Below are 15,805 nucleotides of genomic sequence, written 5' to 3'. Positions count from 1 at the left end.
GTCGTGTCGGTGTTGGCGTTGCAATAAGATGGCGCCGATCCCGTAACCACTGGCATCGGATCGGACCTCTGTAGGTGCGGACGGATCAAAGTGGTCCAAGACCGGTGGATTGGTGAGAATCGTGATAAGGCATGAAAATGCCTGAAAAGCCTGAGGGGATATGCCTGAGGGGATGTGGCTCACCTTGTCAACCTCGGTCATGTGCTCGGCGACTTTCCGGCAAAGCGCGAGCACTTCCTGTATGTAGGAGACATGATTCAGTTGACGACTGGACATGGGTGGGAAGCTCTTCTTGCGCAGCCTGTTGGCGACCTGACGGGTTACCAAATAGGTCACGAAGCCGCTCTTTGAAAACGTCCCAGCTGGAGAGCTCAATCTTATGGGTGCGAAACCAGACACGCGGTGTCCCGTCCAGATAAAAGATCACATTGGCAAGCATGATGGTAGGGTCCCAGTGGTGGCTTTGGCTAACATGCTCATACATGCTGAGCCTGTCGTCGATGTCAACGTCATTTTGGGCGGAGAATGTCCAGGATCATGGAGACTAGGAACCATAATGTATGTTGTGGTTGGCGCCGGAGGTGTAGGTGGCGACGGGGTGGTTCCATTGGAAGCCATGGCTGAGACGACAACTGTGCGGCCGCTTCGGAGCTCCGTGGCAAGGATGGGGAACGTTCCACCTCCACCACAATGTTATGTGAAGGACGAGTCAGTAAGACGAGCAACTATTTACAGGTTATATTTCCAACAGCGGTTGCAGCGTTGACCAGTTAGATTCACAGCGCGAGCCCAGTTCGTTCTTCTTCCTCTTCTCTTGAGTGATGGCACCCACGCGCCTCATTCAAACATTCAAATACCACACAGTTGTAGCAATATAAACCACATTCACCTCAGATAATGCTAGATAACACTGTATGCAGGGCGCCCCAGAAATAGTTAATTCGGGTTTAATGGCGCAAAAGCAACTACGGCCATGCTGCGCCAGTCACAGGACAGTATAAGATCTAATGTTAAGGCAGCAATAGCTGCGTTACATTAAAGTCAATGTAGATAACCGGTTTCATCTAAAAACTCGAACAAGTTAGTGAATGGCACTAGTGGATCATCACCCAATATTAAGGCAGGGTGTAAAGGTATATGCAAGTGATACAATTTTTTTAAATATTTCCTCCTCTGTGTTTCAGTGTGTGGACATGATATAATGATGTGGGTTACTGTAAGCATTTCATGACATTTATTGCATGTTGGTGGGTATTCGTTTCGAAGTAGAAAATTGTGTGTTAGATGCATGTGTCTAATCCGAAGTTGACATAACATTACCTCATAGAACCGTTCTTAGTGAATGCATGATTTCCACTCGCGAAGCAGGGGTTTAGTCATATGTAACTTGTTATTTACGCACGAGTTCCATTCTTGTTGCCATTTTGATGCTAGGGCCTTACGAATCGCTCGGATACTGTCTTTGTATGGAAGTGTTATGTGTGTTACGCTTCCATGCGCTGCCATGGATGCGCTTCTATCTGCAGCTTCATTCCCTGATATCCCAACATGGCTTGGGACCCAGCAGAATCGGATGGTTCCTCCATATTTCTTGTTAAATACTGTGTTTAAGATATCGCCAAGCATGGGTTCAGACGCGGAGTTTAAGTTTAGAGCTCTTAGGCCACTTAACGAGTCGGTATAAATAACGGCATTCTTCTGCTTGCGGTAGTCATGTTCTTAACTGCCATCCATATCGCATAAACTTCGGCGGTAAACACTGAAGAAAAATCATTTATCCAAATGCTATTTTCCCAATTTTTCGTTACGATCCCGACACCTACGTATTCTTGTGTTTTAGAGCCATCAGTGTAAAATTCCGTGTAGTTTTTATATTTTTCTTGCATAGCTCAGAACTCTTGTATTATGTGTTCTTGTGGAATGTCTTTTTTCTTTACATGTGTTAGCGTCCAGTCACATAGCTGTGTAAAACTGCACCACGGGGGCAATCTTGGTGGCCTTTCGGTAACCTGCAGGGCTTCAGGAGGAACATCATAAGTCTGACAGTATTCTTTGTGTCGTAAGATGAGTGGCCGAATCATGTTCGGTTTATTTGTGTAGTGTACTCGTGATCTGCCCTGTGTTACGATGTTGTAGCATATATGTTGTGGTGATGACCGAATTCTTAATACATACTAAAGTGTAAGTTGTGCTCTGCGGTGCTGTAATGAAGGCTCATTGGAGTCGATGTATAAACTTTGTACAGGCGATGTCCTGTAGGCACCACTTGCCAGTCGTAGGCCGAGATTATGTACTGGATCAAGTCGCTTAATGTAGGACTGCCTAGCTGCACCATAAAATATACTGCCGTAGTCGAGGATGCTACGTACAAGGGACCAGTATATACGTAGTAGACATGTTCGGTCAGATCCCCAGTGCTTATGCTATAAAACCTTGAGGATATTCAGCGCTTTATTTGCTTTAACTTTTGTTGCATTAATGTGGGCCAGGAAGTTCAGTTTAGTGTCAAACGTTACACCTAGAAATTTGTAGTGTCCTTTGACCGGCAGCGTTGTACCATGCAATGTGAGAGCTGGAGTGCAGTGTAACCCTCACTTCTGGGAAAAGAGAACTGTAACAGTTTTGTGTGTTGAGAACCGGAAACCATTTTTGTCAGCCCATTGTGTAAGATTATTTATCGTTATTTGTAGTTGTCGTTAGCAGGTGGGTAAGTTTGAGGCGCGGCAAGCCATTTGCAAATCGTTGACATATATTGAGTGCATAACAGATGGTGGGATGATCTTATTTACAGAGTTCATTTTGACTGTGAAGGGCGTCGTGCTCAGAATGCAACGTTGTGGAACGCCATTTTCTTGTGTGAATGTGCGCGAAAGTATTGTGCCGAGACGTACTTGAAATGTTCGGTTTGACATGAAATCACATAGACAATTTAGCATTCTTCCGCGAATTCCTATGTCAGCCAGGTCTCTCAAAATTCCATATCGCCATGTGATATAATAAGAAGCCAGCAGACCCTGACACCAAGGATAACATAGGGGAAATTACTTGTGCTTAATAAATGAAATAAAGAAACGATAAATTAATGGAAATTAAAGTGGACGAAACCACCTGCGGCAAGTTATTTTTTCATCCACTTTAATTTCCATTAATTTATTGTTTCTTTATTTCATTTATTAAGCACAAGTAATTTCCCCTATGTTGTCCTTGGTGTCAGGGTCTGCTGGCTTCTTATGATATGACTAATAAACATCGGGCCCCTCGGTTAACCCCCTTTCTTCTTGTTGATATCACCACATGGTATCATATGCCTTTTCAAAATCAAACAAAACCGCGAGGCAGTATTGCTTGTGAAGAAACGCGTCACATATTTCATGCTCTAGTCGCACGAGATGGTCAGTTCTGGGGCAGCCCTTTTTGTATCCGCACTGGTGTTTGTCTATTAGGCTTCTTGTTTCAAGGATGAATGCGAGTCTTATGTTTATAATGCTCTCGTAGGATTTGGCTAGACAACTTGTGAGTGCAATGGGTCTATAGCTGCTAGGGGATGTTGCGCGTTTACCAGGTTTTAGAAAAGGCACTACTACCACTTTTTTCCAATCTGTAGGCATTACCCCAGAATCCCATACCTTGTTGAAGAAATTAAGAAGTGCCTCAACCGATGCTTGAGATAGGTGTGCCAGCATTGTGTAGTGGACACGGTCAAGACCTGTTGCCGTTTTTATACCAGCAGAAAGAACTCTGTTTAATTCATGTATTGTGAGGGGATTATTATACATTTCAGCTGGAGCCCCAGTGGTGGGGAGTTTCTTTTTCTCCGCCGACTCTTTATATTTTAAGAATGTGTTTGAATAGTTTGCTGAGCTGGATATGTTATAAAAGTGTTCACTTAATAAGAAGATTGTTATAAGTGGGGTACCTCCATAGGATTCCCCAGGCCTTATTTTGTTCTTTTTTGGCTTCAGTACAATCGTTTGTCTACCAAGGATTTAGCTTTTTGCGCAAAAAAATCCCCAGAAATCATGCATGAAGCTTTAAAAAAAGAACACTGTTTATTCTACGCCAATATGACCAAGTGTGTATTGTTCGAAGACTTGTTGAGAAACTGTCAATAATTTTTTTTAGTCCTTGACATTCAATTAGTGAATGAAAAGTAATTAGCAAACATTTTAGTTGTTCTAACTGCTAAGAAGTCCAGGTTAGGGAGTTACAAAGAATCGCAAGAGATATTAGAGTAATATGTTTCCAACAAAGTACACATTGTAAGAGCTTACTTTTTCTAAAGAAGAAAGAAAACCTGCAATATATCAAGAATACCATGTAACTGCACACTTGTCCATGGGAAAGCAGTGCCATCAAATAGTGTAAGTGGAAAAACAAGCTATTCATCTCAGGCTCACTGTGTAGGGCAGCAAATTTTCACCAGGAGGCGTTGGTGCATCATGGAAGGTACGCATGCTGGCATTATGCAATGTTACGACACAACTGGAGGGCAGAAAAAAAGTTAGTCAGGAAACAGCCAATAAGAAAAACCAACTAGCCACCAACAAGTGTTGATATGTTACATTTCTTCTACAGTGGGCCCTTCTACGGATCCATCTCTACTAATTGCATCTATTGCCTCTCCGACATTGAAGTTCCAGCCTTCTTTGGAAGTGTCAAGCCCTCTGTTGGACATGTAAAGAGGCTCTGTCGCCTATGAAAAATGGAATTGCAGAGGCAAATTCGGCTCATATGTATGCAGGTGTTTCGCTACCAAAACAACACTGGATGGATCGCTGAACAAAAATTCAAGGTCTTCAAGCAGGTGGCTTCCAAAACTGCCGAGTTTTGGTGGTGGTGCATGCTTAATCACCTGCCAAGGGAATCCAGGAGGGAAGCGTTGAAGCCCACTTGGCTTCTTGTCCTGGGCGATCATATGTTACCTGAAGACATTTCAAACACATCGAAGAAAGGACCCAAATATTCTGTGTCTCTTGGAGTACAGGTGCATGACTTGCTGGAGCTCAATAGGAGTGTAGCCAACGATGCGGAAAGCGATGACCATGAACGATGCCTTTTGGATGGTGTGGACTGTCTTTTGAAAATCGTTCAACGTACTCATCTACGCCCTAAAGACTCAACCTATAATGCCATCAAAGACGCTCTTTCCTGTCTTGAATTTCTTTTCGCCCTCGGTTGCGTTTTAAAATTGCGTAATAAGAAGAACCAACTAGCCCAGCAACAAGTATTGATGCGCTGTTATTCTTGTTGCTTGGCCCAGTAACTGATGAACAGCTTGGTTTCCCAGCAAGACAATTGATGACGCTGCTGTCTTGCAGTAGTGCAGTCCCAGCACAATGCAGTGTCATCCCATTGCACTGTGTTATTTGTGGTAAAATAATCTCAGCCATTTCTGGTCAGAAGTCAGGATAATAGCATGACACGATAGAGGTTAAAATAAGCACTGTGGCTGAACTCACCTGATGCGTCCCATCACCGCCAGAATGCTCACCCGCTGAGCCTTCTGGCTTGGTCTTGGCTTCATGGTTCATCTCTCCCATTTGCAGCAGCTCGGTTCCTGCCCATGCAGTTGTATGGAGGGAGAGGTACAACAGTTATAGGGGCCATGACACGGTCATTCAGCTATTGTCAATTGATCATTATAACTGAGAGTAGAGAGGCCTTTGCGGTTATAGACACACAATAAACTAGGCTCTCAAGAGAACATGTGAACTCGAAATTTCAATTTGAAATTGCTGCCTCCAAGCCACTGTAGTGACCGCCATTTTGGCATGGATTGTGTGAGGTCAGAAAATGCGGGCCAACCGCAGTGTTTTCTGCTCAAAAACATTCCGAAACCACATTGCACGTCTCGCCCTGCATGCTCTGGCACCTAGTGGTGCCAAATACAAATTTCCTACTAACCAAAATGTGTTCAAATGTTGCCAGTTTGCTTTGGGATGTGTGCGGTTTAACATGCAATACACAATTCAAGCTGAATAATTTGGTGTCATGGTATCCTTTGCACACTTAAAATGCAATGGCCAAGTTCACCTTCCTTATAAATTAAGTGATTCGTTAACTAAATGAACATCGATTGCGTTTGCCTTAACATACGCTTTTGAGTTGCTTTTGACGATACAGATTTCGGATGATGCAAACATTACATGCAACCTAACATGGTTACTTTCATACTGATACTACTGCAATCTGTGTGAACAAGGAAACATCGGTGCAGTCATCTGAACGAGCAATTTAATGTTCATTACACCATTCTCAGCTGAGGGACCAGGTAAAGGAACACCTGCATGACATTTTCAACTCATCATTGTTTTTCTTTTTTGCATTAAATGAAGGGCCAAGCCTACCAAACCCTAGAATAAACAGTGGCAAGCCTCAAGGTGCCCGTGTATATCATGTTTACTACATTCTAACATGCAGCTTCTTTCAGGATAATTTACTAAAAAAATTACAAGCATGTTAGGCTCCAGTATAACACAAGAACTGTTATGGTGATAAGCTATTGTTGTTGGCATGCAGTAATACATGCTGTAATCCAAACCAATTCACAAGACGACTGAAGCTTTACAAGCGACGACATTTCTTGTGCCCACTTTGTAAGTTTGTTAGGCTGCCATAGTATGCAAGGCATTCATTAATATTAATCGTGTTTCCTCAACCGCCATTGAGGGCACCCAAGATTGGCTGTTGTTATACAGTCGCCGACCAATTTTCCGGACTCCAAAAATTCGGACATGCCCGATTATTCGGTCAGCTCCATGGTGCATGGTCAGAACCATGCACCGACTCTGACCGGTGCATGGTTCGACTTGCTGAACGCCATTTTTGTTTTGAACGGAGCTTCCTTGCTGCCCCACGAAGTGGCGCTACTGGAAATCCCCACTCATCATCATCGTTTCTGCCTGGTTCAATAGAGTGGTTTTGCAGCAGTTCCGGTTTCAGCTTAGTAAGCCATGTCAAGACAATCCAGCAGCTGATTTGTTTCTTCGCCCACGACGCTGCGAGCAGGCCACGTTTTTTCATTTGTGTGACTGGTGTCGGCACGGTGGTGTTTGCTTTGTGTGCTGTGTCGAGGTTTCGGTGATCCAACGCGGCATACGGAAACATCGCGTCAGGTCTCTAATGGTGCCGACAGTGCCCGCGCAAACTGCGCTGGGGAATGCCGGCAAGCGGGTGCCGGGAGGCTAGGATTTGTCGCCTTCCGATGTGCACGCTACTGACGCCAAAAATGTTCTGCCGAGACCTGTGCAGTGGTTCCGAACACCGTCTCATTTGACAGTTTTACAGGTGCTCACACTGCTGTACTGACATGTGCAGAACTTGATGACGGCGAGATCATTCGTCAGGTTTCTGCTGCACCGCCGGACGATGACGCTTGAGTCGGAAGATGACACACCACGTGCTACGCTGCCGTCGCATGCGGAGCGTGTACAAGCAGTGACTGTGCTTTCAGCTGCCTATAGTGACCGTACGACCCTCTCCGAGATTCAGGCTTATCTGATTGCGCGTAAACGGAACAGCGTGCAACGGCGCATTCACGATTTCTTCAAGCCTACTGCCGAGCCCGAATAGGTGCGTGGAAATAAAGGATTTCATTTTTTTTTTCTTAATCTGCTTTTTCAGACACCTGTTTATTCGGACATTTCCGCAGTCCCCGTGAGGTCCGAATAAACGGTCGGCGACTGTAGTGATAATGTGGCTTCCCACAGCGGCAGTAATGCCCAGTCTGCTTGCTACCTGTTCTTTGGATGCAATAAACTTTTTGTCCAAATGAGCACAAATTGTACAATGGAAATATGATAAGTTAACACTCAGGGCTATTGCAGTTTTCATTCTTTGTCTTGAAATTCAGGTGCATATTACATTTGAGAGTGCCTTTGAACTGAGTAAATCTAGCAATTTACTACAGCTCAGGCTACTTATAACATAACTGCTTATAGTGCAGGACTAGACATAATGCACATTTTTCTGTCTCATTTGTTATCCACAGATCTCAACGTACAGTGCGTCCGTAAAGTCATGGTGTACTTTTGACTGGTCATAGGAAATCAACAAAACAAGCTAGAAATGTGAAATCTTTACCAAAGAAAAGGAAAGCTCTTGATGTTTCACACCTGCTCAGTGCAGTTCGATGTGGCCTCCATTTGCTGCCTTATACACATCTAAATGATATTCAAGTTCTTCCCACACACGGTTAAGGATGTCTGGTGTAACAGAGTGAATAACGTTTCTGATTCTCCGTTTTAAATGATTAATGTCATTTATATGTTTGCTGTACATATGTTGCTTCACATAACCCCACAAGTAAAAGTGTAATGGCATCAGAGCTGGGGATCGTGGTGGCCATGGATTGTGATTCTGTGTCATCACCTGCTTGTGCACCCCCTTGCACATCATACTATGGAAACTTGGTGTAACGTTAAGGGATAAGAAAAGAGCAGATTGGGTCAGGGAACAAACGCGAGTTAATGACATCTTAGTTGAAATCAAGAAAAAGAAATGGGCATGGGCAGGACAGGTAATGAGGAGGGAAGACAACCGATGGTCACTAAGGGTTGCGGACTGGATTCCAAGGGAAGGGAAGCGTAGCAGGGGACGGCAGAAAGTTAGGTGGGTGGATGAGATTAAGAAGTTCACAGGGACAACATGGCCACAATTAGTACATGACCGGGGTAGTTGGACAAGTATGGGAGAAGCCTTTGCCCTGCAGTGGGCGTAACCAGGCTGATTATGATGATGATAGCCACTAAGCTATCATGGTGGGTGATGTCACAATAATGCTGATGACTCCAGGTCCTCCGTTTCGACACCAACTGTAGTGTTAAATCAATATCTCTTACAAGTGTTTTCCAACATTTACGCTTGCTAAGTGCCATCCTATTATGTGCGAGAAACATGTGGCACAGTTTCTACAACTTAAAAGATACGTGTCCACACTCCTTCAGATGCTGTAGAAGCACGAAGTGCAGTACTACAGTGTGGTGGGGTACCTGTGCAAGCGAGAGCATGGTAAAAGTCCTGCTCGTCTGGGTGGCCCACAAACAGGTTGTACACGGTCTGCCACATCTGGACAAACTGTTCCTGCACACATAAAGGAAAACAGGTAAGTAAAGAGGAGCAACGAGTTGACTAAGAATGTACTTCAACAAGAACTGCATACTGGCTTATTTGGTACTAGCCAAAGTACATATCTGCGCTAAAGAATCACCTGACAGTCCCAAGTGTGAAACACAAATGCTTGAGTATCAGCTGTGGTATGGGCTAGGCATTTTCAATCCCGATCTTGAGCTCGCCGTATCACTGAAGGTCCTACATCCTCCATGAGATTTCAGAGTTGCAATGTGGCAGCAAATGCTTGTACCGCCACTGACTCGCTAAGGGAAAGGTGAGGCGTGATTGTGCTGCAGCAAAACTTCCACGATAGTGCGGGCGCAACCAGTGAGTTCTGCCAACCCTGATGCATGGAGGGCAACATCACCTGGTGGTGATGTTGCCCGAGCTTTGCGTCGCATAACTGAACTCTTCCCTCTGCTTCCTGCAAGCACGCATGGCAGCGCATGCTTTTACACCAATGGAAGCAGCTTCTACTTGCACTGATATCCAATGATCTTGGTGCACTGCAAGCTCATATCTGTTTTGTCAACAGTGCAGAGCCACGAGAGCTGTGCCAATTTTGACTGACGCTTGTGCGCATGTGTGAGTTGCGAAACAGAAATCTGGGGACTGCGCCTAGGTACATACTATGGAGGAGTACGTGGTTTGCGCTGCTTGTCCCTAGCCGATGGCAATGCACATTACGCTTAACTTCCGTTCAAACGGGATCACAGTGGCCAATGCATAGTCTGTTATGGGGAACAACAAATTAACAGTAAGAATGTGTCATTATTCATTGGTTTGCGGCCACTAAACTGACATCTACTTAAGAGCCCGCTACTGTGCTTCGCGCCAGGTCACTTTGCTCCCTTTGGCAGAAACCCTCCGTGTCAAGCCTAGTGGTGAAGCCTAGGTAAAAAAAGCAACTACTGCAGACTTGAAAGAGGGAAACGATATAATAATGCAGATTAACCCTTTGAGGGTCAATGACGTAAATATACGGCGCCGCGAACAAGTCCGAAAATGGTCGATGCTGTATACTTACGGCGCCGTCTGTGCGTTTAAAAAGCGCGCTAATTTCCTAACTTTTTCTTTTCTGTCATGTGCTGCCACTACGGTATGTGGGAATACAGGGAATTTTCTTTGCGCGCCTTCCTCTTACAATTTTCTTTGCATGGTTTGTTTAAGAGCTGGTTTGCTCCCGCACGTCTATATACTACAGCTCGCGCACTGGTGCGCAGGCGGGCGGCGGTTCGGGTTTTGTTCCGCGGGCGGTTACGGCTTCTTGTGCTTACAAAACTGATGGCTATCTCGTTACTAATCACTCAAAGGGCAACCGCCTCTTTCTCGCTCGTTTAGCGCTCACAGCGGTGCGCATAGGATGGATGCCGCCGTGCATGCGTTTCCGTTGCTTTTTAAAAATTTTTTTGACGCTCGTGAAAACTAAATGCCTCTCGTTGGCGATAAAATGAAGATTAGCGGAAGTTTGTCACACATGCTTTTCTGGTGGGCACACAACCACACAGTTTTCTTGAGTACACGCACCTACGCAGTTCGATTACGCTATGGATGTACATATTAGATATTAGTGTAAGAGCAGGAAAATTTCAGCCTTGCGAAATATTCTCGTGTGTGCACATTCAAGGCCTTGAACTATGTGTATAAGAATGCATCAAATGTTTAATTCTTATAAGTTTATTTCCTTTTTCATTGTTGTTATTCATGAATGAAGAGTATGTATACACTAATGCAAAATATTTTTTTCTCACTTTACGGTCACCCTAGAAAAATTGCGGTAAATTTTTTTCGAACTAGGTCCCTAAGAAGAAATTGGAATCTGCAATAAAAAAATCTACCCTGGGTGGTCGCATAAGGCGAAAAAAATCGACCCTCAAAGGGTTAAGAAAAATATAAAGGGGAAAAAATGTTTTAACATGCATTTGAATGACTGACCTCCCAATCACGAGGGCAGCTCTGTGACCGCTATTCCATGAAAGACGAACAGAGGGAGAGCTTATTCCAGACTATTTATCTATGGTAGCATAGTGCAGCTCGGCCAGGGATAAACAGGTAAAAGACTGCATCCGCAGTACCTAGTGCAGTCCCCACATTCTTTTATTGCAACTCCCGCATGCCCGCATGCGCCAGGAAAACACGGCCTATCTCTCTCATGTCCGCGCCGCTGACCAAACCAAAACACATGAGCTGCAAAGGTCTGTGCTGCGGACGACAACGGCCAACGATGATGGCACAAAACTGAGGAAAAAAGCTACTGCTTTCAAAGGCACCCAGAGAAAGCTACAAACACTGATCAAGTTCATCAGTGTTACTACTTCTTAGTGTGTTGTGTCTTACAGCAGCAAGTACAGTTGAACCATAACCTAACGAAGACGAATATGATGAAGTAAATAAGTTGTACCTTGATATAACAAACACAAATATCATCATATATATCAAGTATGTCTAAAATGTTTCTCGCTGATATAAGCACATAAAGAATTTGAGCTTATAACGAATATCAAACATTCTAATGGTATTTACGTGTCAAATGCAGCTTTGTTATAACAATGTTCAAATGCATATAATGCATACGTATTTTAGTGGACTAAGTGCTTTGAGGAGTAGAAGAAAAACACCTTTATTGCAACACCCATTTCAGTGCTCCCATTGGCACAGGATCCAGGTTCAGGATTAGATGCCACAGGTAGAAATCAACTTTGCAAAGCTGCTCGAACTGCTGATCACAAAGCATTTCACCATTCATGCAGACACTGCTCATGTGGAGTGCGTGTCGGGAAGCATAGTTGCTGAGCAGATGCACCAGTTTTCAAGCTAATGTAAATTGAATTAATTGTGAACTCTGTTACTACAGCTAACTGGAAGTCGTGGGGACATTCGACCCTCAAGTGTCCCCTGACATCTGCCTTGCCTGCACGACTATCGCGTCACCTGGTGTGTGGCTTCCCCACACGACATGAGCACCATGGTGGTAGCCACTATAAGTAGGTGCACTGCTATGTCAAGAGATGGAGCGAGTGCTCCTATGCTAGTACTATCTGGGAGCGTCTACTTCATCAAGCGTGAAGGAGCAGAGGGGAACCAGGACCTGTAGCAGCTTTCGTAGATAAAAGTTGGGAGCGTTTTCGATGCATTCCGAGGCTCGGACAAAGCATTTTCAAGGATCAAAGCGCAACGACGCCTGAAAGCTTGAAAGAAAAACGCTCTTAAAAATGAGCAAACATTTTTTTATTGCACAGAGATGCTTGCTAGGCTATTTGCGGACAAATTATCACCGGCCACCAAAAACAAGATGGCTCCCTATCAAGAAGACGCTAATCAGATAGGATTAGCTTGACATTTGGCTCGCGTAAACCTTGTTGTCAGATATACAAATAAAATCCTCTAATCTTAGGTGAAAGCAACACTCAAGAATTTTCAAGCACTCCATGAAGGTTAAGGGCTTTCAAGGCCTTGTAAATAGAAATGTCAGTTCTACATTCAAGGGTTTTCAAAGGTCGAAAGGACCGCTACGAACCCTGAGTAGCAGTGAAATATGTCTGGAAATCTCACAATTTTTTATTTGTCACAACTTCCTTGTTTATGTAACTTACTGCAGTCCTTACAGACCATGCAGTCATGACAACCTACCTGGTTCATGTCAGGAAGAGTCATGTCTGACGACTTGCTGGAAGACCTAGAGGGATCTCCACTGCTTCCACCTGGTGAGAACAAGGAACGAAAAAAAAAGCAAATAAGCGCTGGTTACAGTGAACAAAGAGCATTGACAAGACAGAACAGGAATGAAGGTAATGAGAACATTAGAGCAACTCTTGCTTAAGCCAAAACTAAGCAGCAAAGAACAGGAAAAATGATGCTAAACAAGTAAGGTATACAAGAACTAAGCTGGAATAGAGAAGTAACTTTGTTAGCATACGCCACAAAACTGACCCTAGCATTTTATGCCGTAGCATATTGTTTTTTTTTATTCACAAATACTGCTCTCTCTATTTCGAGATATAGCAGGAGTGAGTACAGATTTTGGGATTGTACAGGAAAGCTAGTCTTAATTAGTGGAGTTTCTGAACTGATGAGAGTAAAAAACAAGAATTTACGGCATCAGTGCTTCCAAATGGCAGTATCAAATAACTTTTCATTGAGGTAGCAAATATATGAACACGCTAGGTGAATTCTTTTGCCGTTGGCATTGGTGTCGTTGCAAGGTTCCATATAGAGCCCAAGTGCCGTAAGGACCTATCGTGCCCCTTACGTCGTACGCTGTGGGTGCGAGGGGAAGTGTGCGAAGGTGAGCAGAGAAGGATGGTGGCTTGATGTGCATCATCCTTCTGTGTGCCCAGTGTTGGAGGTCACGTGATCAAAAGTGTGCTAGAGTTATGCAGTTATTCACTACTTAGGCAGCAGTACAGGGGACAGGTCTTCTCCCCTATCCTGGTTGTGGCCACACATGGCTGCCCGTGTGGGTGAGCCCGCGCCGCATCTCGGAGGCAATACCTGGCGAGAGCAGAGGCTGGGCGAGCCGAGGTACCTGGCAGCTGCATCTGCGCTGTCTTCCCGTGCGCCTTGTGCGGGAAGTCGCATAATCTTTAGTTTCGGAGACGTGTCGAAGGGAGTGGCAGCAGAAGCATTCGCTCTTCTCCGTTTGCGCTCCTCATGCCAGCGTTGTGACAGCAAGTGTTCGAGGTCATCGAGTGAAAGCTGTTAATGTTTGCCTCTGAGCACGTGATACTGTGCTTGTTAATTGAGTTGGTAAGTGAATGTTTATTTCAGTTTGTACGACCGATAAAACATCCGTTTACTTCATGTAGTGGCGTTTTGCTATCGTTGCTATATGTATCAATGCTTTGCCTTTCGGGTGACACTGCGGCTTTTCATTGTTCACAAACGAAAACCAAAAACATCCTGAAAGATGTCTGGCCTTATCTGCTCAGCTTAGCGATGGTCCATTAAAGTGAGATGCCTCACCACCAATTTTGTAGTGTGACTAGTAGTGACCTTAAACCCTTTGAATGTCATGCCCATATACATTTGCGTCACCGTCAATGCCCGCCTCTGAGAGGGTCCCGAATTGATTCATGGACATATATGTGGAACATGCATAGTAGCACCATCTACTCAGAAGTTGCTTAAACTAAAAATCTATTGTAAGCTTTGTTTTCATAAGACAGATGATGAAGAAAAAGCTTATTGACTGTCGGTGCAGCTTGAATCTCATTTTCTTACGTAGTGGACTGGTGCAAATAGCCTGAGTGTCTTTTAACAATGCACAACTTCAGGAACTTGAAACAATGCAGAAGTACAAGAGCTTACGAACTCTTATTCAGAGCACTTCAACGTTGATTACGAGGTAGGTTCGAGGGACAACGGAATGCAATTGTCATAATTAAAATCTACGATCAGCGTAATTCTCAATTTATGTTTGAATTTTCAGACTGGGAAATTTGCAATATGTTCACCAAAATATCCACGATTTTAGCTTGCTGCACTTTGGAAAAGCACCCTGCACCCAAAGGAGGTTAAGAATAGTTAGGCCACAGAAGAAACAGAACATGCTAAGCAGCTAATGCCACAGCTAAGCATGGCACACGCCTTCCTCACCACAAACTCCAGAGCTGGAGACCTCGTAATGGCAGTTTGTCATGAAATGCAAGCGAGCTGCTATGGGGAAAGAAAACATCAGTTAAGCTGACTGCAGCATAATGTTACCATCATACAATGATATTAAATAACTCACTTCTGTCAAGATTACAGGGCTCCGAGTTGTCAAACACTTGAGCCTCACGATGCCACCGCTAGTCCCAGAGTTCATTCATGTGACAGAGCGTGATTGTGCCGCGAGAATGGTCATTTCAGGTTTGACCCTGAACCGGGACGAATCTTTCAACCGCAAAGTTAGCTTTTCGAAAATACCAAGAAGGGTCCCTTTGTAGCATTCTGCTAAAGCCCCGCTTATGGCAATTAAAAGATTTTCCCTCACATTAAGGTTCCCCCAGCTTGCTGATTTTTGCATAAGTTATTTCAGTAAAGGGGACAGCTGGGTGAGGTAATAATTTGGTGCTGTACTCGGTGATTAATGCTGAGTACAAGGCAGAATTATGTGTACACAAAAGCAGATTAGGATAGAGAACGAACATTAACAAATTGTTGAAATTCTACTTGAAAAAGCAAAGCAAGGCAAAAAAATAAAGACATCATGTATGCATACAATCGCAACAAAACATTCAATGTCTCACTGATGTCTCCTTGGAAGTGTGAAACTGAATTGCATGCAAATGCTTAATTGTGAGTGGATAGGCGCATAGGTAGCCCTTTTTTGTAATTATTTCAAGGAAAATGGGCCGAGAAATGGCAAAGAACCAAGCACCTTTTATTTGGTTTTCTGTGCCATTTTGCAATGGCAGCAAACACAACTTGGGCTCATGCACCCGGGTGCATTGTGCTTGACCACTGAGGTCGCTGCTCCAAGGTAGAAGTTGCAATATATTCTTCGAGCGAGAAGAATAAGGGGATGCAAGTGGTTCAATCTTGTGTTAGTTACAACAACAACAACAAGGACAACGAAGCCAGAGAAAGAATGGGGGAATCTAATTGCTGTGTCCAATTGAAATTTTGAATTCACAAGGGGTATTAAAGTGGACGGGAAGATAACTTGCCACAGGTGGGAACCGCACCTACATCTTCTGCATTACGTGTGTGG

The 15,805-nt window shown here is 44.2% G+C and overlaps 1 protein-coding gene across 1 annotated transcript in view; it reads right to left on the bottom strand.

The window, feature by feature from the left end:
• Tbc1d8-9 (TBC1 domain family member 8/9) overlaps nucleotides 1-15,805 on the bottom strand; it is a 113,211-nt gene that overhangs the window by 13,661 nt on the left and 83,745 nt on the right. The window contains exons 26-28 of the mRNA XM_075702528.1: nucleotides 12,742-12,812; nucleotides 8,991-9,081; nucleotides 5,460-5,557 (exon numbers count right to left, since the gene is read on the bottom strand). Coding sequence (XP_075558643.1) covers nucleotides 5,460-5,557; nucleotides 8,991-9,081; nucleotides 12,742-12,812 — 260 coding nt within the window. The remainder of the gene's footprint in view (nucleotides 1-5,459; nucleotides 5,558-8,990; nucleotides 9,082-12,741; nucleotides 12,813-15,805) is intronic.

The sequence above is a fragment of the Dermacentor variabilis genome, chromosome 8, assembly GCF_050947875.1.
Source record: "Dermacentor variabilis isolate Ectoservices chromosome 8, ASM5094787v1, whole genome shotgun sequence".
Taxonomy (NCBI): Eukaryota; Metazoa; Arthropoda; class Arachnida; order Ixodida; family Ixodidae; genus Dermacentor; species Dermacentor variabilis.
Note: the sequence above shows the minus strand (reverse complement) of the source record. Positions and strands in the feature narration are given on the sequence as shown.